Raw genomic sequence first — 27,582 nt, forward strand, 5'->3', positions numbered from 1 at the left:
TTCCAGCTTTGAACCCACAGACTTGGCTGAAGTCACTGACATTATAAACAAATTAAACAACAGAAAAGCTAGTGGCTATGATGGTATAAGTAACAAAGCTCTCAAAAATCTGCCTTGTCATATTATTTTGACATTCACGAACATTATTAACGCAGCATTAAAATTTAACCACTTTCCAAAGATATGGAAACATTCACTCATTAGAACAATACCCAAATCAGGAACTGACCCGTTACTTCCTGAATCGTTCAGGCCCATTAGCCTTTTATCTAATTGTTCAAAAGTCTTCGAGAGGATTTTAGCTCCTAGATTTCAAAAATATCTGGATGACAATAACATAATTCGAAAAGAACAACATGGCTTTAGACAGGAACATTCCTGTGTCACTCAATTGATTAGGGTGACTGAATATATAATCGATGCATTCAACCATTCTGATTATGTGGTGGCCGCCTTTTTGGATATTAAAAAGGCCTTCGATAAATGTGACCACCCCACTTTATTAGCCAAAATGATTGATCTCAATTTTCCCCCACACTTTATACTTTTCTTCTACAGTTATTTGAACGGCAGAACATTCCAGGTAAAAATAGGGGACTCTAATTCATCTGTTAAGAACATCAAAGCATCAGTACCACAGGGTAGTGTTTTGGGTCCACAGTTGTTTTTAATATACATCAATGATTTTCCAGCTCCTCAAGTGGGTATACTTGCCTTGTTTGCCGATGATGCGGCTATACTATGTGATAACCGAGACCCCTCCAAGGCCCTGGAAAATCTGCAGGAAACCACAGAAGGAATTATGGACTGGTGCAAGAGGTCGGACATTGTATTGAACCGTGAAAAAACACAATTTATATGGTTTACTAGGAAACATGGTATACCGGATAGGCATTTATATATAGGTAATCACCAGATCAGTCCGGTTAGAAAAATAAAATACCTGGGATGCATTTTAAATAAAACAATGTCATTTTTACCGCACATTAATTATGTACGTAATAAAACAAACAATGTAATGGGTGCTCTTAACAAAATTTCATTTCCCCAGGCTAAGCTATCTATTAAAAATAAAATTCTTTTATTTAAGTCAATACTTCGCCCTACGATGCTTTATGCCTCACCTGCATGGGCCCATGCATGCAAAACCAATATTAAAATCTTGCAAACTGAACAAAATAAAATTCTAAGGAGATTTTTGAATGCACCTTGGTTCATCAGAAATATTAATATTCGCCAAGATCTGGGCATTCCTCATATATTCAAATATATCAAAGAAATTAATAAAAATCAATTTGAGAGAATGAAAAATTCCAGCCATCAACATATCAAAGACTTGGTTGATTATAGTTCAGCACCTACACCAAAAACATCGGCTCGAACAGTGTATAGGAGACCCCAACAGATTTTCCACCTCCCTTGGGAGGAGATTGGATAATGCAGGAATAACTTGGAAGCCTCCTAGGCTATAATTAGGACTGTAAATATTATATATATACACTTATTCTCTACTAATGTGGCACCTATTTTAAACGCATTTATCTATGTGGCACCTATTTTAATCGCATTTATCTATTTGGCACCTATTTTTTTTCATTTTTTTTCCGCATCTAATTATCGTATTTAATTAACACCTTGTACATATGGAAATTACTATAAGGCACATATATTGGAACTTGGAAAAAAAATAATAAAAAGCCACCCGGACGAATGGCATTTAATTTGACGAGTGTATAAATTAAAGCTTTGGATTATAACCACCATTCTTTTATTCTGATTGAGTTCACTTTGACGCATGCAGTTACCACTAAGATAAATATGTGGGTTGGACCTCTCTCCATCCGGCAGTGACGTGTCATCGAAGAGTTGTGGTGGCATTTTCTTAGTGATTTATCTGCATTTAGGCTAAATTCTGTACAGCTATGACCGTGACCTGGATTTGACTATGCTTTCTTTCCCACACAAAACACATACATGCACACACACTAATTATCTTACAAAACTGACAGTCTATTTTTTCCCCCTTCTTCATAGGCCTTACTGGGCCCGTTCGTAACCCCACAATCAGCCAAGAACTGGGCATGGGGGGTAACAATTTGATTCTGTTCTGTTCTGTTCTGCTTTTTATTTCTAAAGCCGGATTTTCATAGTAGCAGGATTTCTGCGCCGTGTGTAACGTGAAGGAGGGGGATTGGTTTAAAAACCTGAAATTGAGGGTTTTTTTTTAACCAATCAGCGTTTACACGCTGCGCAGAAATCCTACCCCTAGGAATATCCTCTTAATGCACAAATACGTATAGCAAAAGTTTAAATGTCCCGTTTATGAAACTAAACTCCTCAGCTTTCAATCAAAATCAGTGGTTCTCAATCTTTTGTGCAAATATTCGTGACAGCGGGTACGTGAATATCCAAATTTGTTGTCAAAAATGATTACTTCCTTATGGCCGGGATTACACTATAAAATTTGATAAAATCCCTTTTACAAAACTTGAAAAATCTACCCAATAAAGCTCATAGGTTACATTTGTGCAAATGCAACCGATAATCTTATTAGTTGAATTTTTCAAATTTTATAAAAGAACTTTTAAAAAACCTTTGTAGTGTAGTCCCGGCCTTATACATTAAAGCGCCGATCTTGCAACGCACGAACCCCTTACAGCGGGTCTAAGCGTGACCTACGTGAGTGAGTACTTTCGAAGGTCACGGTCTAATACGGTCGTGGCTACACAAACTTCCTTAGTGTTCCTTTCTTTCCTTTGTGTTCGTTGAAAAAAAATCGATTTCAGGTGGGTCCAGTGAAAACAGCTCAAGATACGTTCACAACACCGTACAAATTACTGAACAACCAATTGCGAATCTTTTCATTGCATGATCCACGCGCTAATGTATACGCGCCTATTAGTTCTTATATTGCTGGTCGTTCCGTCCCACGGACACCGTGTGTGAGGCCACCGATCTACAGGATAGGTTCGCGAATTGTAATCAAATATATGCTCCGAGAGAGATTTTACTAAAAACAATTTTTATTCATACTTCGAAACAAAACATCTGGACTGAATTTGATGACAAGAGATTCACATGAAGGGTAGGCCACGGATTTCGACAGAGAACGGTCCTGGAATGGGAAGTTTCTTGTAAAGTTTAGCCGGTTTCCATTGGTACGTTCTCGGGGCTCTTGTGTTCTTTGAATATTCCTTGCATGTTATTTTCAAGAACCTGTAGAAAGAAAAAAAAAAGGATTTTAATTCGTGTAATTTTAAAATATAATTCGTTCGGAAATCACAAGTTCTCTGCGTCTTAGTGTTTTTAATCCTGAAAATATTTGTCACTTACGCTACGGTTGTCACTTATCTATTGGAAATGTTGCCGATTATTTGAGTAATTTGCTCCGAATTTTATCATTTTGATCTTCGCGATAAATTTGGAAATTTGACTAAATTTCTGACTATTATAATAATAATTAAAAAGTAATGTGAAATACATCCACGTGTTTCCTCCATCATAAAAATTAAATATTCAGGTGTGAAACTTATTTACGTACTGTAATTGTTTTCTCATTAGCCATTCCTGGATTTTGAATTGAAATTATATACTGGGTGTCTCCTATGAATTCGTAAAGAGTTTATAAATGCATAAAATTGAAGGAATCGTTAAAGTTGAATGCGGTTTGCAAAAAATATATTCTCGCACAAGACGGAGGATTTATTTATCTTCTTTTTCTGTGCAGAAAAAAAAAAATATTTCAAAATTTTGTCGATGGAGGAAGCTGCAGGGAAGCAAATCACTGTAAATATGCTAATCAGAGTTATATAAATGCAGGATGTACGACTAACAGCTCATTTCTGAATTTTTCCAGTTTCTGGCACTTTCCTAAGGTTTTTATTCATTGTTATGTTGAAATCGGTAGATAAAGCACTATTGGGAAAGTTTGCTCTACCTCAGCCACGAATCTCCAGCTGAAGCTTTACGAATGTTTCAGACACAAATAAGTTGTTTTCTCATGGAATTCTGTGATTCGCTTTCGTGCAGCGCTCTTTACTGACTGAAATTTGAACGTTTTCTGTACCAAGAAAGTTCCCCTTCGTCAGCATAATTTCTCATTCACACACACACACATTCAAAGCTATTCCTTAAAATTTTCTGCATTTTTTAAATATTTAAGAATTTATGGGACTCCCTTGTGTTTTTTAATTGTCCTGTTGTGGTTTTTCTCAAATACAAAAATTATATATTCAGAAAAAAAAAAACATATATATATCTTATTTATTGTCTCACTATATAGTAATTTCGCCACGCGTTCTAAGTTAAAATTATTCTCATCAATTCCATGACACATATAAACTGTTATTTCATAGGAAATTTAAATTCAATCTATTGCAAAAAAAAAAAATCATTGAAAATTGGAATCATTTTAGAATTTTCGTTCAAAAATCAGTGATTCTCAATCTTTCCGAGTAAATTTTCGCAATTTGTTTTCTTTTTCTATACAAAAATCATGGTAGCTTTACTCACGATCTGTAAGATTTGCATCTCCTCGATGATGGATAATCATATTCGTAGCAGCTTCTTCTCAGTATGTTGAAGTAAATGTTCCCGATCTTGTTGGAAATCACGGTATCGACTTTTTCCAAGCAATTATAGAAGTCATGGTCACATTTACAGCTCAACCTTGTGGGTAGAAAAAAAAACCGTTTTAGTATAATATATAGGCTACCAAAAAAAAAAAAAAAAAAAACACATCTTAAATTACTTTACGTGATACAATACCACATAGTTCACCCTCAACTCAGGCCTTCTTGCATTTCGGGCAAGCATGCTACCACCTACACCACTGGGTATATACACGACCCTATCTTTTATTATTTCACCGCCTCATGCGTGCGTAAAATAAGGAATTCGAGGTCCTGTACCCAGTGGTGCAGATAGTAGCATGCTTGCCGGAAATTCAAGAAGGCCTGAGTTGAGGTCCCGGCAGAGTCCAGATGACTGTGCAGAGACCGGCATAAAATCCAGAAAATATCTGTTTCCTTGATTATTGCGCATGTTGGAAAAAAATCTTCTAAACAATTGTTCCCAATCCTTAGATATTGACAATGACATCAAGAAAATGAACATTTATGAACTTAATAACCACATTTATGAACGATGCAGCTCATCTCGTGAATATTCATACTTATGTTACAATCCTAACACTTAATGGAAACTGTCAAAATAAATCACCAGAAATTTCCACACTGAAGGTGCGGAAATTTCTTATGAACAGGGGGAAGGGGGGGGGTACCTGGATTTCGTCTTAATGACACAAAAGGTCCTTGGAACTCCGAACATTAAGAACCCCCTGGTGTAACTGAAGGTGTGGAAATTTGTGGTGATTTATTTTGGCAAAGTGTTTCCATTAAGTGCTAGTATTGCAATATAAGTATGAATATTCACGAGATAGGCTGCATCGTTTCAAGTCGCGGCATGACTTAGTTTCGTGCGGTGTGTGAGAAAATATGTTCAGCAAAGAGGCAGCTAGTACATTTATGGGTTAATTTGCAGAGTTAGTGATGAACGGACAGTCTTTTCGAGGTTACAGTACACTATTACAGGTTAATTATGGAAATTCTATAGAACTGTTTTATATTTAGTTTTGAACATTGGTATTTCATTTGCTTTTGGTTTTACTGTTTAATTTTCTTTCTTTAAACGACTCTTTGGGTAATCATTTTATGTTGAATATATACAGCATGTACAGGCAGCCCTAGATTGTTTGCACAGCAGATATCTCTGCAACCGTTGACTTTAGATACCATACTTTCAATTACAAAAAAATTGCAAATGACGAGCAATTGCTTGAAATCTCAAATATTTGTTTGAGTGATCGTATACATAAAAAAAATGAAAAATAAAATTTTATATAGTTCCTCCGTGCTAAAACTTCCGAATTGAAATGTAGATCTCCCGCTTTTTGAAAAGTCATACGCAATTACGTTTTATTACGCAATTAACGGGATGTTACAGTTTTCTTTTTTTTTGGTAACAAATTCGGACAAAATGCAGTTGAACTACCAGCCGCAGTGCGGTCATGAGGCCATCGTAAGGATCTAGGTCCGAACCCCGTTAGCGATATAGTGGTGGATGGATGAAGTTGATTTTCTGCGGTTTTCCAACTTCGGGGCGTGAATGTGACATGTGAGGCGGTCTCTGATTTCAAAAATTCTCTCCGCAAAGAGCAGGCAGACCTACAAAATTATACATACATGATATGAAAATGCAAGCATTCCCTATCTTCACTCCAAGACTGATGGCATTACCAGCATTACACGAGCAAGTGAAACTCCGACAACACAAACACGTTAGGCGCACGCATATATATATATATATATATATATACACACACACACACACACACACATTATACGTTCCTGCACATAACCAATGCGAGAAATTCAGCAGAGGAGTGTGCAACTAGGAATGTGCGCGAGTTGCATGTACGGCTAGTGTTGAACTAGCAGAGATAAATCCCAAAAAGTTGCATTATTGTAAACACACAGGAGAAATGTGAGAGAAACGAGTTTTCCTTTCTCTTTTGCCTCACACTTCCCTATTTCTTTTTTTTTACTCGTCAAACCGTAACGAGGGTAAAGGCAAAAACAATATTTGTTTTCAGGGTTACCGAAAAATGAAGTTTCGAGAGAAGGGAGAGAGCGCGAATGCATTTCTCGCATATGCGCAGGTACTCCCATATACACCTGTACATCAAGGGGTGAATTACTACATACGAATTTCTCAGTGAATAGGAAACATCGATAAAAGTAAATTTTTTTTTCTTCGTTTTACTTGGTGAATGGAGAAGTATTCTTCAGGTTGTTTCTTTCAGCACCAGGAGCGAGGGTATCATTGCAGAGGTCGTGAGCTCTGCAACACTTGTCAGTGTCGGCTAATATTCCGAGATCATCGTAGTTTTTGGCAATGTCACCAGCACCGCACCATTTTGTACCTGAAATTGTAGGGCAAATAAAATACTTCAGAGAATGAATATCTCAAATCTATTCAGTGAATAGTGAATTAATTAAGTCTGAAATCTATTCAGAGTTAATAACAGTAACCATTGGTCAGTCAGTAGAGCACGATTAACCAACGCAAAGAAGCCATATCATACGGGATGGCCATGAAATAACTTTCGCTTTTTGGTAGATCCCTCTTCATTCGAATGTAAATCCGGAATGAAACCAGATTTTGTATTGAAACCTTCAAAAGCATGGAGAGATAACGCACAATATAATTATACGTCTGTTTTTGACTCCAACATCGAAAGAACTGTGCTTTGTATGGTACAGATTTCGTGCGTGCGTGCGTGCGTGTAAAATTCATCCTCCATGTGCTTTCAAAAATTCACTATATTAAATTTTATTTCGTTAAGTTTATCAGTTTTTGCTACAGATACTTGTAAGTAGGGAAAGTGGCTTTATATAGTACCTTATAGTTACATTGTATATCTCTATTTTTTTCGTATTTAGAATAAAAATGTCATGAAAAGCTTAATGACTTTTTTAGATGAATGTACAGGGAGCCCAATAAGCTCGTGAATAGTTTAAAAGTTCATAAAAATTTAAGGAATAGGAAAATTTAGGGTGATTGGAAAAAAAGATATTCTCCCGAAGAAGGATTTTTCGGTTTACAAAAAAAACAATTAGTTCAGATTTTTCTCGATAGAGGGCACTGCACGGAAGTCAGGCAGGAGTGATTGGCTCTGAACCTTTCTTCAACCTCTTCTGTATCCGAAACGTTCGTAAAGCTTTATCCAGCCATTCCTCGTTGAGGTTTAACAACTTCACTCATAGTGCTTTATCTGCCCATGTCAACATCACAATGAAAACATTATGAAGCTCCAGTTCCAGGAAAATTCGCAAATGAAGGTTAATCGTACACCTTGCATTATATATAACTCCGATGTCCATATTTCCAGTGATTTATTGCAGCTCCCTCTGTAGACAAAGATGTGAATTAAATTTATCAGATATACGAAACTTTTTCGCAAATTGCATTCAAATATACGAATTCCTCGAATTTTTAAACTGTTTTACGAATACATATATATATATATACAGTCAAATCCCGTTATAACGAACTCCAAGGGACCGGAGAAATCACTTTGTTACGACGAAATTTCATTATAAAGGAATTCCATGGTTTTATATTGTTACTATGTAAACTTATCTGGAAATCAGAAAAGTGTTCGTTCAAACGAGATTTTCGCTATATCAGTATTCGCTAAAACGGGATTCGACTGCATATCCTACGTACTAAAGCCTTAAATAAGGCCTTTTATCTTTTCCTCTGGGCGACGTAGAATAACTGATTAAGGATAAAAGAATGGAATATGATATTACCAGGCATTATTACGTTCCATCCATCGTAACCTTCTGTTGTGGTTTTTGTCGGGCCGGACATTGGTCCGCCGATATCTGGTGACGATATCTTTTCGACGGCTTCACATTCTTCGATAATTTCTTCCATTTCGATAGCTTTGACCTCTTGTATATTTTCCGAAGCTAATCTAGTCAGGATCTCGCGTACTTCTCTCCTTAAATACGGAAGAAAGTTGAAATATTTAAGTCTAAAAATTAGTGAAATGACTACATCTTTTTGCGATTTTTTTTTTAAATGCTGTCAATCAAATAAAATATGAAGAGATGTTATTGTTTTCGGCCTGAAATATACTGAGAAATTGTATTTTCTGCGTGTTATACCGAAACTAATATTTGGAAAGGAAAGTGATTTGCCTCCTCCGGGAATCGAACCCGGATCCCCGTGCATACCGGGCAAGTGAATCCCGGAGGAGGTAAATCACTTTTCTTTCCAAATATCTGTTTCGGTATAACATCTAGAAAATTCAATTTCTCAGTAAATAAAATATTTTTATTAAAACGTGTTTCTCGTTATAAGTGAATTTAAAATTGTTTTCTCTCCCAGGTGATAAATTGCAGAGCATTCCTGCTTTATCTGCATTGTAATAGGCTTTTAGCATTCACAATTAATATTTGTTTCACCTTCATATCAGCGATTGAACAGTATTACAGAAAGTGAAACAGATTTTTTACTCGCAGCAGTTGATTCTTTGAACCTTATTTGCATAGAATTTCGTATTCTGAGAATTAATAAACCGATCGACCGGACAATGTTCATTTCGCTGTTGAATGTCATAGCTTTATGGACCCGTAAACATCTCTCCGGTAGTCGAAAGGTATTTTTTGGCATGATTTGTTCGAGACGACTTTATAAACTGTAAGTTCCTGTCAGATAAACCCCCAACGACAAATTGGCATTGGTAGTTATTCAGTGGAAGTAATATAAGTCACGTGTCCCGTATGTACATCGGCAAAGTCCGAGAATATAAAAGAGGGCACTTCTGTGTGTGACGTCTCTGTTTCTGTTGTTTTCCCGGAACAAAAGAAAAAGGTTGTTCGCACAGTTATCAATTAAAACTAATCATGACTAGTAATATCATGAAAAATTATTTCCGTTCAACATTAATTATTACGGAACATGATGATTGGGAAATTCTAATAAAAAAGATGAAAGACTTCGTTAATAATTACGGTGATTCAACAGAAGCTGCTGAGATAAAGGCTGTATGGGGATAAATTCGTGAATTTCTGGCCAGATTCGAATACGATGCCGAGACTATCATGAAAAATCACGCTTCGTTTAGAGTCTGCAAGGATAATGAAGAATCTTCCGTTTTCATGTGAAGGTCCAGGGTCTCACGAGCAAACGCAGCATTCAGAAAACGGCTGACGAGATATTTGAGAATTTTTATATTTATTACAATGCTACTTATCATGACTCCTGTGAAATCACCAAGAAGCGGAGCAATGGTGAACCACCCAATTAAAGGAAAGCTGTGCAGCCGAAACAGCCAATGAGGATTTTTCATTCTGACGACGAGAAAATAGGGACACAGCTCTACCAAAATTCCGAAAAAAAAACAAGTTAAAATACTTCCGATTCACGTTTCTAGTGAAGGAAAATGAAGGCATTTATCCAAAAATCTGGGAAAAATCTGTTCAACTGCCAAAGCAAAATTCGAGAAAGAGAAAGTGGTCTTTGTTCCGGCCAACTCAGCTGACCATAGGACCATCACAAAGTTCTGTGAGGACAGTCAAACTGTCTTTGGCGATTATTTGCTCGAAAGCGAAAAAGCTGAGAGGTTTGTTATCAAGGATTTGAATCCCAGTTCTTCAATTGAGGACGTAAAACTTTCAGGCAATCAAGGTACAGCAGCTGCGGAAACGAAGGGACGGAATCAGGCTACCCATTTGGTGGGTGGACTTGCCGAAGACCACCGAGTCAAACAAGATCCTGGAACTGAAAGAGCTTCACCATCTGAAGGTCAGGGTAGAGATCTTCAGGAGCTCTCGACAAAAACTTCTGCAATGTTCCCGGTATATGGGGCATGGGGCCATCATAGCTCTGGATGTTCAGCACAGGAATGATGAATAAAGTGCACCCAGCCACACCCAAGGCGACTCTGTCCAAACATACGTGGGGTGGATAAGTCTCAGTGCGTCAACTACGGTCTCTTCCATACGGTAAAATATAGGAATTGCGCCTTTCCGCCATATAAAAAGCTGGAGAGAAATCCTGAGAAGCTCCCGCCCATCACGGGACCATCCGGGTAAACTTGGTGTATATACTGAAGAAAAGGCATCTGAGCACCCAACAGATGCGGGAATAAAAGTCAGCGAACCGGAAGTACTCAACATAGAAGACTCAGGTCTCTGGATAACCCGAAAACGAGGGGATCCAAGATGGTTCTGAAGACAGACCGGAATCCATACTACAAAACTCTTTAATGAAAGTCATTAAAATTGGTGAAAAATGAAGACTATCAACATGAATCCTGTACAAAATCTACAACTTCTACAAGAGAAGATCAACGAGGCACTGTCAACAATTCGACACACCATGACTTTATCAAAGGTGAATCAAGAAATATAAATAAGGTTGTTTTTTTCGCTTTTTTTCGTAACGCCCGATTGTGTGGTGTTTTTTCCCTTTCCAAACTTATAGCAGTTACTCTGACTTGAAATCCTGAAGGAAAAATCCGGAGAACTTCAAATTCTCAATTCAGCCAATGAGGATCAAGATTATCTGTAAGCCAATGGTCGTTTGTCGTAGTGTGACTTCACAGCGTTGTAAGGTGGTGACGCAAGAAGTAAATTTTTCACCCAACTTTTGACCAAAATTAGTTTTCTTAAAATTTACCCCTTTTCTCAAATTAGACATTAAAATTTTCGCATTCACTTACACATCTGCATGCGCTACATAAAATAACTAACATAAAAATGTTTTTCTAACAGTTTTTTCTCCTTCCCTTCTTCTTAGGGCTTTATGACCGGGATTACACTATAAAAGTTCGACAAAATCCCCTTTTATAAAACTTGAAAATTCAACCAATAGAGCTCATAGATTACATTCAAGTAAATGCAACCGATAAGTTTATTGGTTGAATATTTCAAGTTTTATAAAATAGCTTTTAGAAAACTTTTATAGTGTAATGTTTTCGGGATAGGGAAGAACTTTTAAGCCGCATGATGACATAGCCAGTAACCGAAAAAACATATTGAAAACAGAATTTGTCATTCAAAAAATTTTTAAATTTTGAACGGCAAGAGAAACCAAGAATCAGTTTGGAAATCCCGCCACTCTAGAGTGACGTCATTCAAACAGCACAAGATCAGATACAGCCACAGAAAAAGAAAGAGATAAAAATAATAAGGTATTAAGAAAGATGAGAGCTAGAGTGCGTAAAGAATGTGAAAAGAAATTTTTTATAGATACCACCAAGGAGTGGGAGAGACGATGAGTAGCCAACTGTTGTAATTTTTAATAATTCTTCCGCGGTTTTAACCCCTTCGCTTACAAGTGATTGGCAACAAATTCGGATGATCACTGTTTGTCGAATCAGTGATAAAAATATGCTAACCTTTTCCAAACCCAACCACACGTTAAGAAAAGGAAAACAAGGAGAAAAAAAAAAGTAGAAGAGTAAAGGGAGGAAAAAAAAAACAAATGAAAGAGTAAAACATTATAATAGATAAGAAGATAAGATAGTAAAGAGTACAAAGTATATTTCTCTTTTCAGCCTCACCCTACCTGTTCTCTTTCACTCTAACTTCTATATAGTACAAAGATACATCATATGTGGGGAAAACCCTCTATCAGGGTATACAAAAAATGAAGAGGGAAAAAAATAGGGTAGATGATGAGAGGAGAGGAAAGACAACGGGACTTGTTTGAATGCATTCCGGTGGCGTTTGGACGCAATATTACGTCCTCGGTCATGAAGTGGTTAATAATTCACTTGATCATTTGATCATTTGATCATTTTTGTCGCACCACGGTCATTTTCTGCGCACGAGGGCTAATTAGACCGGGACCTACAATTTATTGCCGATTCCGAACGGCAGGCTTGTTTTTTATACTCGTCGAGAGGTTGGTGCGCTAACCCCTCGATGGGGGACTCCCTGCGGTAGCAATTTTTTCTGCGGTCAAGTCACCGTTCTTTTGTTGTACCCCTGTGTCAGGAAAGTTTTCTGACAAGGACGAACCGGGTATCGAACTCGCGACACCTCTAAACATCCTTTGGTACTTTAGGGGAGTATCTTATCGACTTAATAATAATAATAATTCACTCCGCCGTTTTTTGTTTTTATGTGTTTCTAAGAGAGATGAATTTACTTTAATTTTTTTTTTCAAAATTTTTTGAGTACGACACCTTGGGACCCTTTCCTTGTTTGGTCAGAGGGGCCACACACGAAAAGAAAATGTGGTCGGAAGTGGGGCGGGGCATGGGCGAAAAGAGTTAAGAAACACTGGTATGGTGTTTTGAAGCGACAGGGATTATTTCATATGATTTATGTCCCATCTACAATGCAAGGCTCTATTTAACCGTTTAAGCGGTTTTTAAAATTTTCCCGATCCGCATTATAACTGCTACATTGGAAATCAAAACCATCTACAAATTGCCATCTATTACCGAGAAATACTTTTTTGTTCCGATTGTGAACTGATAAATGATTCCCCAAACAGCCAAAATCAAAGAAAATTGACTCCGTCCATAGCTTTTATTTCCCTCACTATGGTACAAAGACACCTGCCATGAAGTGTATGGCTTTCTAGGAAGAGAAATACTGTTTTGTTTGGAAAAAAGTATTTTTGTATTATTCATGACTGAGCGTATATTTCTTTTCTGTGCTGAAAGAAAGGGGGGAAAAACAGTCTCTTTCTTTTTCTCTCTCCATCTGTTATCTAACTTTGAACAAAAGCTGACTCCTTCCACTGCCAGACGATCGATTGGAGGGGGGGGGGAGGGAAGAAATGAAAAACATGTTTGACTGTAAAAGCAACTTTAACTCCTATTTGTTATCGTCGTTGCCGAAATAAAAGTGTATTAAGAACCCGAGATATTTCGAAGTGACTCAAATAAAGCAGATCAAGTTTGACGAGATATCTCGGGATTGCTGCTGTAAAGGTTAACGCAGTATTTGGTTGAAATCCACCATGGGAAATGCATAAGACTCCAAATTTCATTATTTCTCTCTCGTGTTTTCAAGGATATGTACAATTGTTTCTCGTTTGTCTCATCAAAACCTCTAACACTTTATGATCTAAAGTAGAGGATTTATACACGCTTATGCCATGATGGATTAACTTTTTTCTGCTTTCGCTTATTACAAATTATAATATCATTTCCATAAAAAGTACATAAAAAAGAGTATTTTTTGAAGGGGAAAAAACTCAATTTGCTAGAGCTTTGAGTTATCCATTCATCACTCTGAATGCAATTTCACGAACAATAAATGCATCATTTTACAACCATGAAAAACATACATACCCTCGTGTTTGGCAAGCTCACAACTTACTTGTTTTCTATGATTTCGCAATCGTTTAGGATTTCGTCCTTGGAGATGTTTGCAATTACTAAACGCATGTTGCCGTCATTATTTTTATGGAGAAAGTACATCTCGCTTGAAGTTGCGTCGATCATCAACAACGCATTTGCTAGCCCAAAAGCGACAAACCAAATGTAACGGCTAAACATCTTGGTCACTGTGAGAGATGAAAAAAACACACTAATTACTTATGCATAAATCGAGTACATTTGCCGTCCTTGAGATGCATTAGCCCACATGATATTGGCTTAAGTACGTACATACATTTAGCACTAACGTAGAAAAGAAAAACACATTTCTTCCGATGACATCGCTTCTAATTCTAAATTAAATGCTTAATATGATGATGGAAAAAGGTTGAGTAATGATGAAAATTCAATGCAATAATTATATAGTAATAATTCGCAAATTAAACAGTAGTAATTAATAAATTATTTGCGTGTGGGCGTTTTGTCTGTTCTTGTCCTTGTATTTTGTATAAAAGCCTCAGAAGTTTTTTTAGAGATATACAGGGTAGACGAGAGTCCTGAGCACATTTTAAAAATTAATAAAAAATCAACCAAATGACACAAAAACGGGCGGTTCGCGATTGCAATTTTCATTATACGAAGCTACCATATTTCCAAAATGAACATCTTTTCACCCGTTTAAATGTTGCGCGAGCTAAAAAGGGCGCTCATATTGAAATGTGGCAGTTTTATGTGACGCAAATCGTAATAAACATTTATTATGCAATATTTGTGTCGCATTCTATCTAGCATCATCTGTGGGCAAAATTTTAACTATTTTTTATTATTTATTTGAAAAGGTTCATGCTCCGATGAGTATTCTGATATAAATATTGCACTTTTTTTAAATTTATTTTTTTAGTGTATCTAAGATTTTCTCCCAACTTGTATATCAAGTTTTAGGTATGAAAAGAAAAATCATATATCATGTAGTTTGTAAAACATTTGATTATAGAGGTGACTGAAAATTCCGTTTGATATAACAATTCTTTCACGTGGTGTCGCAGTCAAGTTTTACATTATTATTTATTTATTTGTTTCAATGTATATATGCACATCCGAATAACTAACTCTTCCAAATAAAGTTTTTTTTTCTTCGCATACAAAAACACGACTCTAATTTTTAAAACAATTTTTAAACTTACCAATCAGTTAGTTTTACATAATTTTGTTTCCATCTTTAAAGTTTCAGTTGTGAGGATGTAACTTTAAATCCGATTGATAGCATTTTTTTCTTGACAGTTTTAGGTAGACGTTTTTCAGTGCTTTTTTTTTTAGTTTTTATTTCTTATTACATAAATTTTGAATCTTTGATTCCTTTTATGTTTGGTTTTCCCACTGATTATTGCATTGCATTTTTTTTTAATTTTTTAGCCTCCTCTCATTGTGACTCCACTGCTAGTCCGTCGGGAATAAAAAAAGAAATACCTTTATGACGAGGCTAGATATTTTACGGATCAGGAAATATCAGAAATGACCACAATTTGGATTTAGAAGCTGATGAAGAAAAAAAAATGAAAACTTTCACTGTTTTAAAATGAAATCAATGCTTTTAGGAAAACTCTAACCGTCTTAGGCAGAGGCGGATTTACGAATTTTTCGCCTTTGGGCAACACGAAGTTTGTCGCCCTTCTCCCATTCTAGTCTAATTTTTTTGACTACTCTTTCCTCGAATTCACTTTTCTGTGCTATAACCCACTTGGCCTTCACCCCGCCCTACTACTCCTGCAAGTACACCTGTGTCTCTAAGTCACTCTTTTGGTCATTTCCATGCTCTCACACTCTCAGTCACTCTTTTGGTCATTTCCATGCTCTCGCACTCTCAACGTCACTCTTTTATCATTCACATGCTTGCACGCTGTTTTGATTGGATTGGATTTTGATTTTTTTGGCGCAAGGACCATCTTGGTCAAGCTGCGCCAAAACAATGTCCATGCTGTTTTGGTCATTCATATGCTTGTACACTGTTTTGGCCATTCACATGCTGCAGGTCACTCACTGACCTCGTCCCTCGCTCTGTGGGCAACTTTTGAGGGACAACTTTTTTTTGGCCACTCATTTTCTAAATTTGCCGCTCCTCTGAACTTGCGGCCCTGGCCTATAGTCCGCTAAGCGCTCCCTCCGTAAATACACTACTGGTCTTAAGATTGTTCATTTTTCCATTTGTTTCACCCTCTTTCAGTTCATTGTTTCTTTCCTTTCATTACTCAGGTAAGAAAGAGGTTTGCAAGACAATACTATTTTTCATCCCAAATTCATGGCAGGAAGGGCCCATTGATTGCCAGGTTTCGCGGCCTCCCCACCATTCATAGGGCGAGAGACTTTCTCGCTCTCATGTGTTGCGGGTTTGCACAACTGGCCTAATTCCACCGGTGGCAGACGCGACCTTGACGTCATGCGATTGTTTGATTGAAATATTTTATATTATACAAAGTCAACTTTAATGTTGTGTGTATGTTGTATATACCAAAATTAGCCTATTGATAAAATAAAATTCTCAGAAAAACTCGGAAAACAAATTAGGCTCCGCAGTCAAATTGTTAATAGGGGCTAGATGCTGTCCGTTATAATGGAAGTCCGGTCTATAACCTTTGAAGAAGAAGGGGTAAGAATTATTGTACTACTATACTTTCATTAATTCTTACACTATGTAATGTTACAGAGTGTACATCACAATGAAAATACAGTAATTAGCTGCAAAGAGTGTTTATTTCATATGAAATAAAAAAAACAGCCTTCACACACACACGCAACATAGGTTGAATTGAAAGAGATGCGTATGTATACACTGATTAATCTTACTTTTTCTAGCTGGCGAAGGGTATGAGTCATGCAGTGCATCCATATTTACGTAAAACTATAATCGATGTTTAATCGCTTTGCCTGGAAATGTTTTTTTCAAACGAGTTAATACTTTTTTAGATGCAGTGAAGACTCGATGCAACGATACTCTGCGGACCAAGGAAAAATATCGTTGTAATGTGATTATCGTTATATCGAGAGGCAACATTACCATCATGTCCCACCAAATTAATGCTGTTGTGAACATCTCTCTTAAATCGACATTGTACCACATGTTGAAAATGTGCTTTTAAATATTGCGAAAAATTTTAATTGATTAACGAAATTCAATTAGATGTATTTTCTCTGTAGAAAGGTTTACTGCACCGTATTTTTGTGTCTTGCACAGAAATTAGCAACACAAACATCTTCAACAGCGCTTTCAGTTATCATGTGTTGCGAAATACCGATGCTTCGGAAGAACGAATATAGATGAAGATTTTAAAAATTATTGAAAGCGATTTTAGCAAGATTTAAAAAAATATCGTTGTAGCATTTTCAATTTTTTTTCTCGAAAAAAATAGTTATAATGATTTAGAAAGGTGTTTATCGTATATATGCAGTCAAACCTCGTTAATGAGTCACTCTTGGGAGAGCAAAAATGTGACTTAGTAAGCGGAGTGACTCAAACGGAGTGAGCCATAGCTGTGCCAATTCCTGCCTGAGGGACTTAGAAAAAGTGGCCCGTTAAGCGGAGTGACGTATTACCAGGGTGACGCACTAACAAGGTTTGACTATATATATAGAGGTTTATCTCGTAAAGATATAGAGGTTTAATCGTAGCAAAAATTATCGTTGTGCCGACAGGAGTTTAACATTAGACTGTAAGCAAATCCAAACAAGATTTGAAAAAAATATCGTTGTATAGAGGGATTTATTGTTATATCGACTATCATTGTAGCGATGTTTCACCGAACTTAAAACGAGTTTCACACTTGTCAGATAAAAATTTTGCAATTAATTAGCTGTCCGTTATAAACGAATTCCATTATAGTGATGTTCTACTGTATTATTCTCCCCCACATTAGCCGGCATGTGAGGAATATGGGAGACCAACATGCCGGCAAATGTGAGTCACAGATTCCGAAAAATTCTTGAATTACTAGACTTTGGGAATCGGCTGATTTTAGGATCCTTCATGTTTTACAAACTACATTGGATTTTGCTGGAATTTCACATTTGCTTTTGTTACCATTAATTCTGGTTTATTGCAAGTGTCGGATACTAAGAATATTCGTTCTTTTTGATTAGATGAGCTGAAAGGAAAAATCGGTAGAGGGCGGAGTATTTTGTCATTATTATTTTGTTCATAATCATTAGCAAAAAAGCTAATGAATTGCATTGCATTGCAAAACATGATATTTTGTAGTACCCAATCGACAGCTTGTATTTCTTCAATCTCTAATACGATATGCAAATACAGCACTGTATTTTGCTCGGTTTTTTTTTGTTTTTTGCATGTTTAGATATTGAGGAAATATGCATTTCGTATTAGGCTAGGGATAATTAGGTTAGAAATTAATTAATTAATGAAATAATTTCATTTACCAATGCCCTATGAAACCCGATATGTATAAGAGAATTTCTCAAAAGTTATGATATGTGATTATTGAATGCTCGATTATAGGTCATTCCATTCGTTTATGTATTTGTATTTTTTATTGTATTTCTCATCTCTTGTCCATTTCTATAATTGGGAAAAGCTTGATTGTTGAGATGTGTGTATATATAAATAAATTAAATTAATATCTGGACAAAACACACACATGTTTGCTACAGTAAAAAATACTATTTTATTTTGATTCGCGTATTTACTCAATATTTAATATTGACTGATTTCGGTCTTTTGAATGTATAACGTGATCCTTATTGAACCCTTTCCTTTGAACGAACAAGGCCCAGTCTCAATCGCCGATCGGCAATTTTCTTTTTGAACCTCTTTTTTCCCGACAAGGGAATGAACGACACTCCTACATTCAAAAGGCTGGTGTCCTGCGATTTTTACGGCATGCCGGCTAATGCAGCAAAGTTTATAGAACACAGAAAGGATACTCATATCGGAGAAACAACACATTTTGCAAAACTTTTTTACCACCCATTGGATGAATCAGAATTTCAACATTTGAGGGAAATTATTCCTTACCCCTGTACACACAAAGACTCAGATTTTCTAGACTTAAAAAAGTTCTTACGTTCATTAGGCCTGACACAAAAGGATTATAATTGAGAAGTAAGTAAATAGCTCATATATTCACTTTAGATTCTACACAATTTCACCATATTGTCATAACACACCACAATTAGCATAATATATGTTTCGCACATAAATATTTTATCATGATAATATGTTAAGTGGTGGTACAGTGAAACCTGTATGAAACGGAACGTCAAGAGACTAAAATAATATTCCGTTTTAGACAGATTTTCGTTTTATGAAGGTGCAAATCGAAGCCCTAACCATTGATCAGACTATATTTTGATTCCGTTTAAGGCTGGGATTGTACTATAAAAGTTTGATGAAAGTTATTTTACAAAACTTCAAAAATGCAACCAATAAGATCATCAGTTGCATTTTCTCGAATGTAACCGATATGCTTATTGGTTGGAATTTTCAAGTTTTATAAAAGAGCTTTTATCAAACTTTTACAGTGTAGTCCCGGCCTTAGACAGGTTTCTGTCGCATATAATGTCCGTCTTGGACAGGTTTCACTGTGCATATGTATATAAATTTCTTTTCGATCATATCTCATTTCCATAATATTTTCAAGATTATCCACCTTTATTATGGCATAATACCATCACCGCTTTTCTCATTTTATACAACTTATGATAATATTTTACCTGGTGAAGCCATAGTCCAATGTCCATGATTTATACTGGATAAACAAATTGTAGTTTCCTAGCCCAAAAAAGGGGCGCCAAAAAGTTTAAAGTATTTCCTATTGTAAACCATTAAAGTTATTGCTTAGCGCACTGATGTTTTCGAATCATCCGGGATATGGATATGATATACTCAGCAAGGGCTTTCATTCTACCACGCAAGATTTCACGATTTAAACTTTTTACACAAATTTTCCCTAAATCCCCATAACACATGGAACAAATATCTAAAAAAAAGCTTTACAGAATACTCACATAATTATGATCACGTCTGTCGTCCAAGTCTCTCCAAAATAGCAGACAGGCCGAAACTATAATCCACCGTTGGTTTTATGTGTTAGAAGTTTCCCTGAAAAAAGAAGGATAAGTATTAAATTGTGTTAAATCCACAGATGCGTTTTTTTAGTATTAATTGTATTTCTTCTGTATTTATTAAAAAAAGAACAAATAGATTGTTTTCCTTTCTTTGTGTTATGCTTTTAGAATAAGTAAACTTCATTCTCATGGTCACAGGTGCATCTTGTTTTCATGAGCCTTCATTGATTAAATTCCTTTTCATCCTCCTACGATTCAGATGTTCTATCGGGTTTATTCATTGAGCTATTTTTCAATATCGTAAATGGGAAACGCCTTCTCAAAAAATGCGAAGATTACCGTGTTATTTGTTACGATGAAAACACTTTCTATTGTTCAGAAGAGGAAGAAATGAATGTTTTTTTTATGCAGTTCATATTGCAATGAACTTCATCGACGTGATGAATGTCAGAGAAACAACATGTTTCTGCTATTTCCTTTTTCTCCCGTTTAAGGTATCCGACTACGTTGAAAACGTCATTTTTGAAGAATATAACGATTTTAATTTTTTTTTCAAATTTTTGTGAAAGCCCTGTTTGTCATGATCTCACACCATGCTTTTTTTTTTTGGTCTATATGATGCTTAGAATCGGAGTTACATCCACTTTAGTGTTGCGTTTTTACATGCAAGTAATTCTTGAATAAAACCTTTGAACGTGTTTCTGCAAAGAATTCTATTAATGCTATCTTTGACATTTTATTCAAGTTTGAAACATGATTTCTGAAAATCTATTCATTGTATCATTACAAAATTTTGATATGATATTTTGCTACATATTGTTGAGGTTGTGGAACAAAATCAAACGATCCCTTATCCTGCCCCCTGCGTACGTCTCTGATCCCAATATGCATGTGGGGTTAAAGCTGACGAAATTTTGCTGACGGGGTGGGTGGGGGGGGGATCAGAGTTTTGTTGGCTTTTGCTGACGATGGGGGCGGTCAAAAAAGGCTAAAAATCTGCTGACGTGGTACCTGAATGGTAACTTACTGAAGTTGAATGTACTGTGAAAATAACAAACATTCCATTTATAGAATTTTTTGCAATCGTGTTTGGAATTTTGCTTAAAATTTGACATAGAAATTCGACATAGACTTTTTCATAGAAACTAGCATGGTAGTCCAAAATTTATTATTGTTTTCAACATTTTGAGACACTCTTTCTATCAGAAAGTGTTACTAAAGTTCACTTCAGTACCAGTTTATAGAAAAGTGCTCTCGAACGTCGCCGGATTTAACTATAATTTTAAGGTGTATTTTAGTACAATGTTTCTTAAACTTTTTTTGCCCGTGGCGCCCTTTGAACCATATTTTTTTCTCGTGGCCCCCCTGTCTTACCCAGAGTTTACAACCCTCATCTGGAAGCAAGATCCTTTATACGTATCGAATTGATTTTTTCACTGAATTTATACTGAACGAAAATTTTGCAAATAAGATTGGCCTCCAGACCACTGGCCTATAATTTATTGAGCTCCCCGTTAGTCCGAGTTCTATTCAGGGCCGTCTCAACATCATGGGCCCCCTAAGCAAAGTGATGCTATGGTAGTCTCATAGTTAGCTGGAAATAAGCAGCCTACATATTTCCTACTTATTTTCAAAATTTATTGTACAATACAAAATATCATAAGGTAGGATCCACTTATGGACATGAGACCTCCAGGCATGACCCCTCACAAGAGTGGGACTGACAGAACTGCAGCCCGGGGCGTGATATGGTTTTCATAATTTTTTGTTTTTCACACTATAATTTAATATAGAAGAGGGGTCTGTGCAAAATGTAGCCGAGGGCCTGCAAAAAAAAAAACCCAATCCTAGGGATCCTGCTGCAAAATGTAGGCGTGAGGCACGGGTGGGCCCATACCCTAAGACGGCCCTGAGTTTTATGGGTGGTTTTGTTAGATTCTGTAAGTGAATAGTCACCTTAATTTTTCTTCTCAGCTCTCTGTAGCCCTCCAAACCACCTGTCATGGCCCTTTCTCCATTTTCTTCTGTGGCCCCCCTGAAGTATCCCAGTATCACTAGGGGGGGCCATATGGCCCCCGGTTGAGAACCACTGTTTTAGTATACAGAGTATCCACGAAAACTTTACCAGTCTTTTTGTTCTCAACCGTTGTTAGAAGACAAAACTTCCGATCCCAAAAATGATTTGAAAAGGTAAATATTCATATAGAAGTATTTTCCGTAAATAAATAAATTTTTAAAAAATAAAATACAAAATTTAACTTTACATGTTCATTTTCAGTCCCTACATTCAAACTTATAAAAAGGTTTTTCGTTTCAGAAACATGTAAAACATAACATTGTCGTACGACAAATATTGACAGAGATATTAAAATTTAAAGATTAGGAGAGGATTCAGGGGTCATCGAACAGCAAAATAGATAAATAGATAAATAGATAATAGATTTGTATTTCACGAAATATTGAGGAATCAATTTCTAACCGGTCTCTGCTCGAGGGATTATCACCGCTATTCTGTTTTTAAAAAATATTTTTATCAATACAATTTAAGGAATAATTTGTTTGAAAATTAGAAAATCAATTATTTTTATTCATCACTTTTTACAGTGGAATATGTGGCAAAATTGTTAGACATTTTCAGGTGCCAGAAAATTACAAACGAGTAGTAATATTGGTTGTACCTAATCCTCAATAACAGCTGAAAAGATGGCTTCCCAGCATCAACAAAAAAAAAATCGAATATATAATCTGAGACAAATTTACAAAGTGGAATTTTGTAGCTTTCAAAAAATACTTTGTTAATATAAATGGAAACCTGACGTGAAAAAACTTCACGTCAGGTTTCACTACACGTACACGCACATTCCCGCATGTACCGATTCGTTGGGGGTTCCGCGGGGTGGGGGGGGTTGCATGTGTGGTGTAGCAGTAGCAGGTAGGGCCTCCAAAAAATGGCTCGGGGATCCATGATGTTCTTAAGTCAGCCACCTCGTTGGGCAATTTGCCTGTTGTGGCGTTGTATTTGTATAAATGTGCAATGATATGAACGCTTGATTTGAAAAATTTTTGCAATTGGAATTTATTTTCCATGACAAAGGATGAAAGAAAAAGACGTGAGTAAGGATTTCTGGACACGCTGTATACACATATTCATATCTTTAATTTAGTTCCTCACGAGGAGAAGAAAAAATCATCGCATTACAATGTTTAAATTCATTCAAAGCAGAGGTGCACAACCTCGGGCCCACCAAGGATTTCCATCCGACCGACGCAAGGTGTCCCGGTAGAAAAGTATCCGTAATAAAATGCTGACCATACACATCCAGTTCACTTATAAAAATAAGGGCAGTTGCTAACCTGAAATTTACGCAACATTGTCAAATGTAAGTAAACTTGCAAATTATCGGAAACAAAAACGATGTTGTTCAAAGGATCACAAACATAGGATGCGGCCTGGAAGAGTCATAAACGGCATCGATATTTCCCGTCTAACGATCAAACAGCGTTTACACACATGTACCCTCTTAATTGGTTGAAGGCACTCTAAACAATTTTTCATAATCTTGGACGGAGGCGAAATTTGATAATAAATTTATTTTTATATAATTTTTCGGTATATAAAATTAACAGCTGTACAATTCCGAACAATTGTTCTATTCAATTTTTTATTTTGTGACAGATATCATTATATATATTCATAGATTTATTTATTTTTTTGATGAGAGAAAACATCCAGAGAAAAATGATATTATATTTAGTTAAGATAACTAGACAAAAGATGACGCTACATTCCAACTATTCTGACCACAGCAGTGAATTAGTTGATGTAGAGCACCAGACCTACGAGGGTATACATTTCTTTCATCTTGACCGAATGCCTTCATTTTCATTGTCAAAAGAAGTCCTTGCCATTCATTTTATTGGACCAAGGGGGTTCATGGAACGCAAAAAAGTTAAGAAATCCTTATTACAAAATATTGATTGTGACTGAAATTTACAGATGCTATCATGAGCGGTTCGAGAAAAAAATCTCTAACAGTGATTGAAGGACCTATTTCTTGCACCCTCTGATCATGGTTTTTTGGGTCAACAAAGTTTTTTTCTGCCCTCTCAACTCGGATTTAGTGATTCTCCTAGAGCGGTGCCCTGTACGCTGTACGGATTGTATGTCCAAGAGCAATTCCCTGGGTGTTTCAGAAAATTATATCGTACCCCGCATACCAGACGCACCCCCCGTACGTGCGAATTTTCTTTTCTTTTTTTATCAGCTGGTTTGATACCTTATTTTGCCTGAATCGCGAATGTGTATGTTAATGAAACACATGTTACAAAACATTTTAGAAAAACAACTTCCATAGAATAACATGGGTAGAGCAAAATTCAAACGTTTCTGGGGAGAAATTTTAGTGCATAAATTTCCAGATTAAAAGAGTTAACCATTTTATACCATATTAAGATTAATCTTAACCATGTTTTATACTTCTATCTTATATTCCATCTTATACCACGTTCAAGAGTTAACCATCAGTACAGTAGATCTCCCGTTATAACATAAGTCTGGTGGGACGTTTTTTAACAACCCTCTTCAAGCGTTATAACCTTACAAAATAGTTATAAAAATGGATTTATTTTCAATTCTAACTACTACATCGTTTTCGAAGTTTTTTTGACCATGTAAAAAAGTATGCTACCCCCAAATACACTATTAAGTCCAAAAGTCTGTCTTTTTTGGTGTGTTTCGACATTTTTTTCTTCTAATTTCTAGAAAAATGCTGGGCAAATCGTTCTGAAAAATTTCGGGAATGTTAACCTGCACATGTAAACCTATGCTTGTACTCACAGTTTTAAGCGAAAATTTAGTCGCGAGTGCATTCAGGGGACCGACATAAAACTAAATAAGAAAAAAGGTTTTTGATTTTGATTAACTCTGTATGAAAAAAAACTGCAAATGATTTGCAACTCTCACAAAATATTGTACTAACTTTGTGCAGTATCTGTGTGCACTTTCGTGAGAATGTCACGTATATTCATAAAGATATAAATGTTTCCTATAAAAATTCCAAATATAATAACATGTTTTTTCTTTGTTTATAACATGCTGAGTTTCCAATAAATTTTTAAGAAACGAAAAAAATTGGCACTACACATGAAACACTCTGTGTAGGAATTAACAATGTGACAATTTATTATTCAATGAGATATGAGCATTTTTAATGAATGATTTATAATCGCGAATGCGCAGAAAATACCGATTTTAATTTTCTTGTTTTGATTTCCAGATATTTAGTGCAACTTATACAGGGTGATTAAGAAATGATGGGAAAAACTTCAAGGAGTGATAGTATACACCAGTGTTTCCCAAAGTGGGCAATATCGCCTCCTGGTGTGCGGGCGATAAGAGAAAAATATTTCTGAAGAAGGGGGTGATGGAATGAAAAGTTTGGGAAACTATGGTATACACCAATACAAACAATTATCATCAAAGAATGCATGGTCTAACACGAAACGCAAACGCGCGTTTCGAAACGGCCACTCCGCAAACGTTAAAACAGCATCCCTGTTGAAATTTAACGGGAGAAAAACACCACCACATGCATGCAAATGTAACCTGGAGGAGAAGAAGAAGAAACCGTATGCACATCTGCGTCACAGTGAATGAAAGACGCGGATGGCAGCCCTGTGAAGTTATTCCAGCGTGCAAACCGCGCGCGTTCTAACAGCTGTAACGTACTAGATAATGGCGCACTTAAGTAATAATGAAAAAGCAAAGACATGCATTTCCATTCTACCGTGCATTCGTTCTTCCTCTGTGGTACTTCAGTTTGCAGCTCCGTAAATGAAATGCATGTCTACTTTTTCAGTATTAATGAAATTTATATACGTGTAGTACCACTTAAAGTATTTCCCATCTTTTCTGAATCACCCTGTATAAAAGTTTCAGATGAATGTTATGAAAATCAGAAAGATATACGCGAGATCGTGAGCTGTAATTTAATGAGAAAGCACCTGGATGATAAGGGATTTTCCAAAAATTCATATTTCGATTATTTTCTGTCATTTGATTATTTCGTTCAGTTTCTTGCTTTTGACATCAAACACGTTTGTCATATTCAAGCATTTCTCTCATATAGCATCAAACACGCGTCTTCGTCCATTCGCATAAAGTTGTGGGCTTATTTTTAATAAAATAGAATGACCGAAATGTCAATTTGTGGGAAATTCCTTATCATCCAGGCACTCTCAACTGCTAACTTAAGTTACAGTCCACGACATCGCGTATGTCTTTTTAAATTTTCATGACACATTTAATTGAAATTTTTATGTTAGTTGCGCTTTATACCTGGGAATCAAAATATGAAAGAACAAAATAGATACTTTCTGCGCATGCGCGATAAAAAATAATGTATTATAAATGCTCACATCTAATTAAATGATAAATTGCCACATTTTAAATTTCTATATAGAGTGTCTCATGTGTAGTGCCAATTTTTTCGTAAATTTCGTAAAAAATTTATTAAAATCTCCGCATATTCTAGGCAAAGAACATGCGGTGGAAATTGAAATTTTCATAGAAAACATTTTTATATCTTCGTGAATATACGTGCTATTACCACTAAAATGCACACAAGTATTGTACCAACTCAGTATAATACTTTGTAGAAGTTGCAAATCATTTGCAGTCTTTCTTCCCCCTTTTTTTCATACAGGGTTGATCAAAAACCTTTTTTTTTCTTATTTAATTTTTTGTCGGTCCATTAATTTCACTCATGACTAAATTTTCAATATTACGTGTACAAGCATAAGGTTTACATGACCAAAATCGCAGAACGATTTACCCGGTATTTTTCTAGAAATTTGAGAAAAAATGTCGAAACTCCAAGAAAGACAGACTTTTGGAAATATAGTGTAGCTAGGACAAATTTTACTGATTTTCTGTAGGAATCATATAAAATTGGTAAATTACATAGTTATACTCACTTGTTAGTAAACTTCAAAGGTATCATGGCACATAACCACGAATACGAATCTATTATGTGATTGCTTCTATTCTCACTATTTTTTCACAATGAATATGACGAACGGGATTTTACTATACGGCATCGTCACGTTATACTCATATATGGTTTCGATAAAACAATATTTCATCCAGCCATGTGGCATGTTTTTTCCCCACTTTCTCTCCCTTAACTTACTATGTTTACAAAGGAAGAGCGCGAAGGGGAACCACAAGGTGAAGCGGATGCAGCGAAGGCCACAGAAATAATCGAAGACCATAGAACATTGCAGTTAATTAGCCAAAGTTCACGGAACTTCCCTCTAATGTTTGTTACGCTCTTTTGTAATGCTGATTTTCTGTTCATTTTTTTAACCTCATGAATGATGCAATTATAATCAGAAATAATATTTTTCTCTCCCTAACTAAAATTATGCGTTTGTCGGACATCGGGATCGTCTACTAAAATACAGATTAAAAATGATTCGATCATCGATTTCTTTGTTTTTGATTCTTTAAGGGGTCACATATCTTTTAACGTGGAGAAAAACTGAAAAACTATGCTTTAGTTAAAATATCAATAAAAATACTATTTAACCATTGA

At 36.0% G+C, this 27,582-nt stretch overlaps 1 protein-coding gene across 1 annotated transcript; it reads right to left on the reverse strand.

Annotated features, from left to right (window-relative positions):
- Positions 1-3,005: 3,005 nt before the first annotated feature.
- On the reverse strand, positions 3,006-27,250 carry LOC149089627 (phospholipase A2 hemilipin-like). The gene is made up of 7 exons (XM_089232002.1): positions 26,963-27,250; positions 19,928-20,021; positions 13,914-14,100; positions 8,376-8,569; positions 6,823-6,982; positions 4,513-4,668; positions 3,006-3,216 (listed from the first exon to the last, which is right to left on the reverse strand). The coding sequence occupies exons 3-7, from the start codon at positions 14,090-14,092 to the stop codon at positions 3,075-3,077; spliced, it is 831 nt and encodes a 276-aa protein (XP_089088128.1). The 5' UTR covers positions 14,093-14,100; positions 19,928-20,021; positions 26,963-27,250; the 3' UTR covers positions 3,006-3,074.
- Positions 27,251-27,582: the final 332 nt, after the last annotated feature.

This window comes from Pholcus phalangioides, unplaced genomic scaffold, assembly GCF_987345545.1.
Source record: "Pholcus phalangioides strain wild (caught in Gottingen) unplaced genomic scaffold, Ppha-v1.0 ptg000001l_1, whole genome shotgun sequence".
Taxonomy (NCBI): domain Eukaryota; kingdom Metazoa; phylum Arthropoda; class Arachnida; order Araneae; family Pholcidae; genus Pholcus; species Pholcus phalangioides.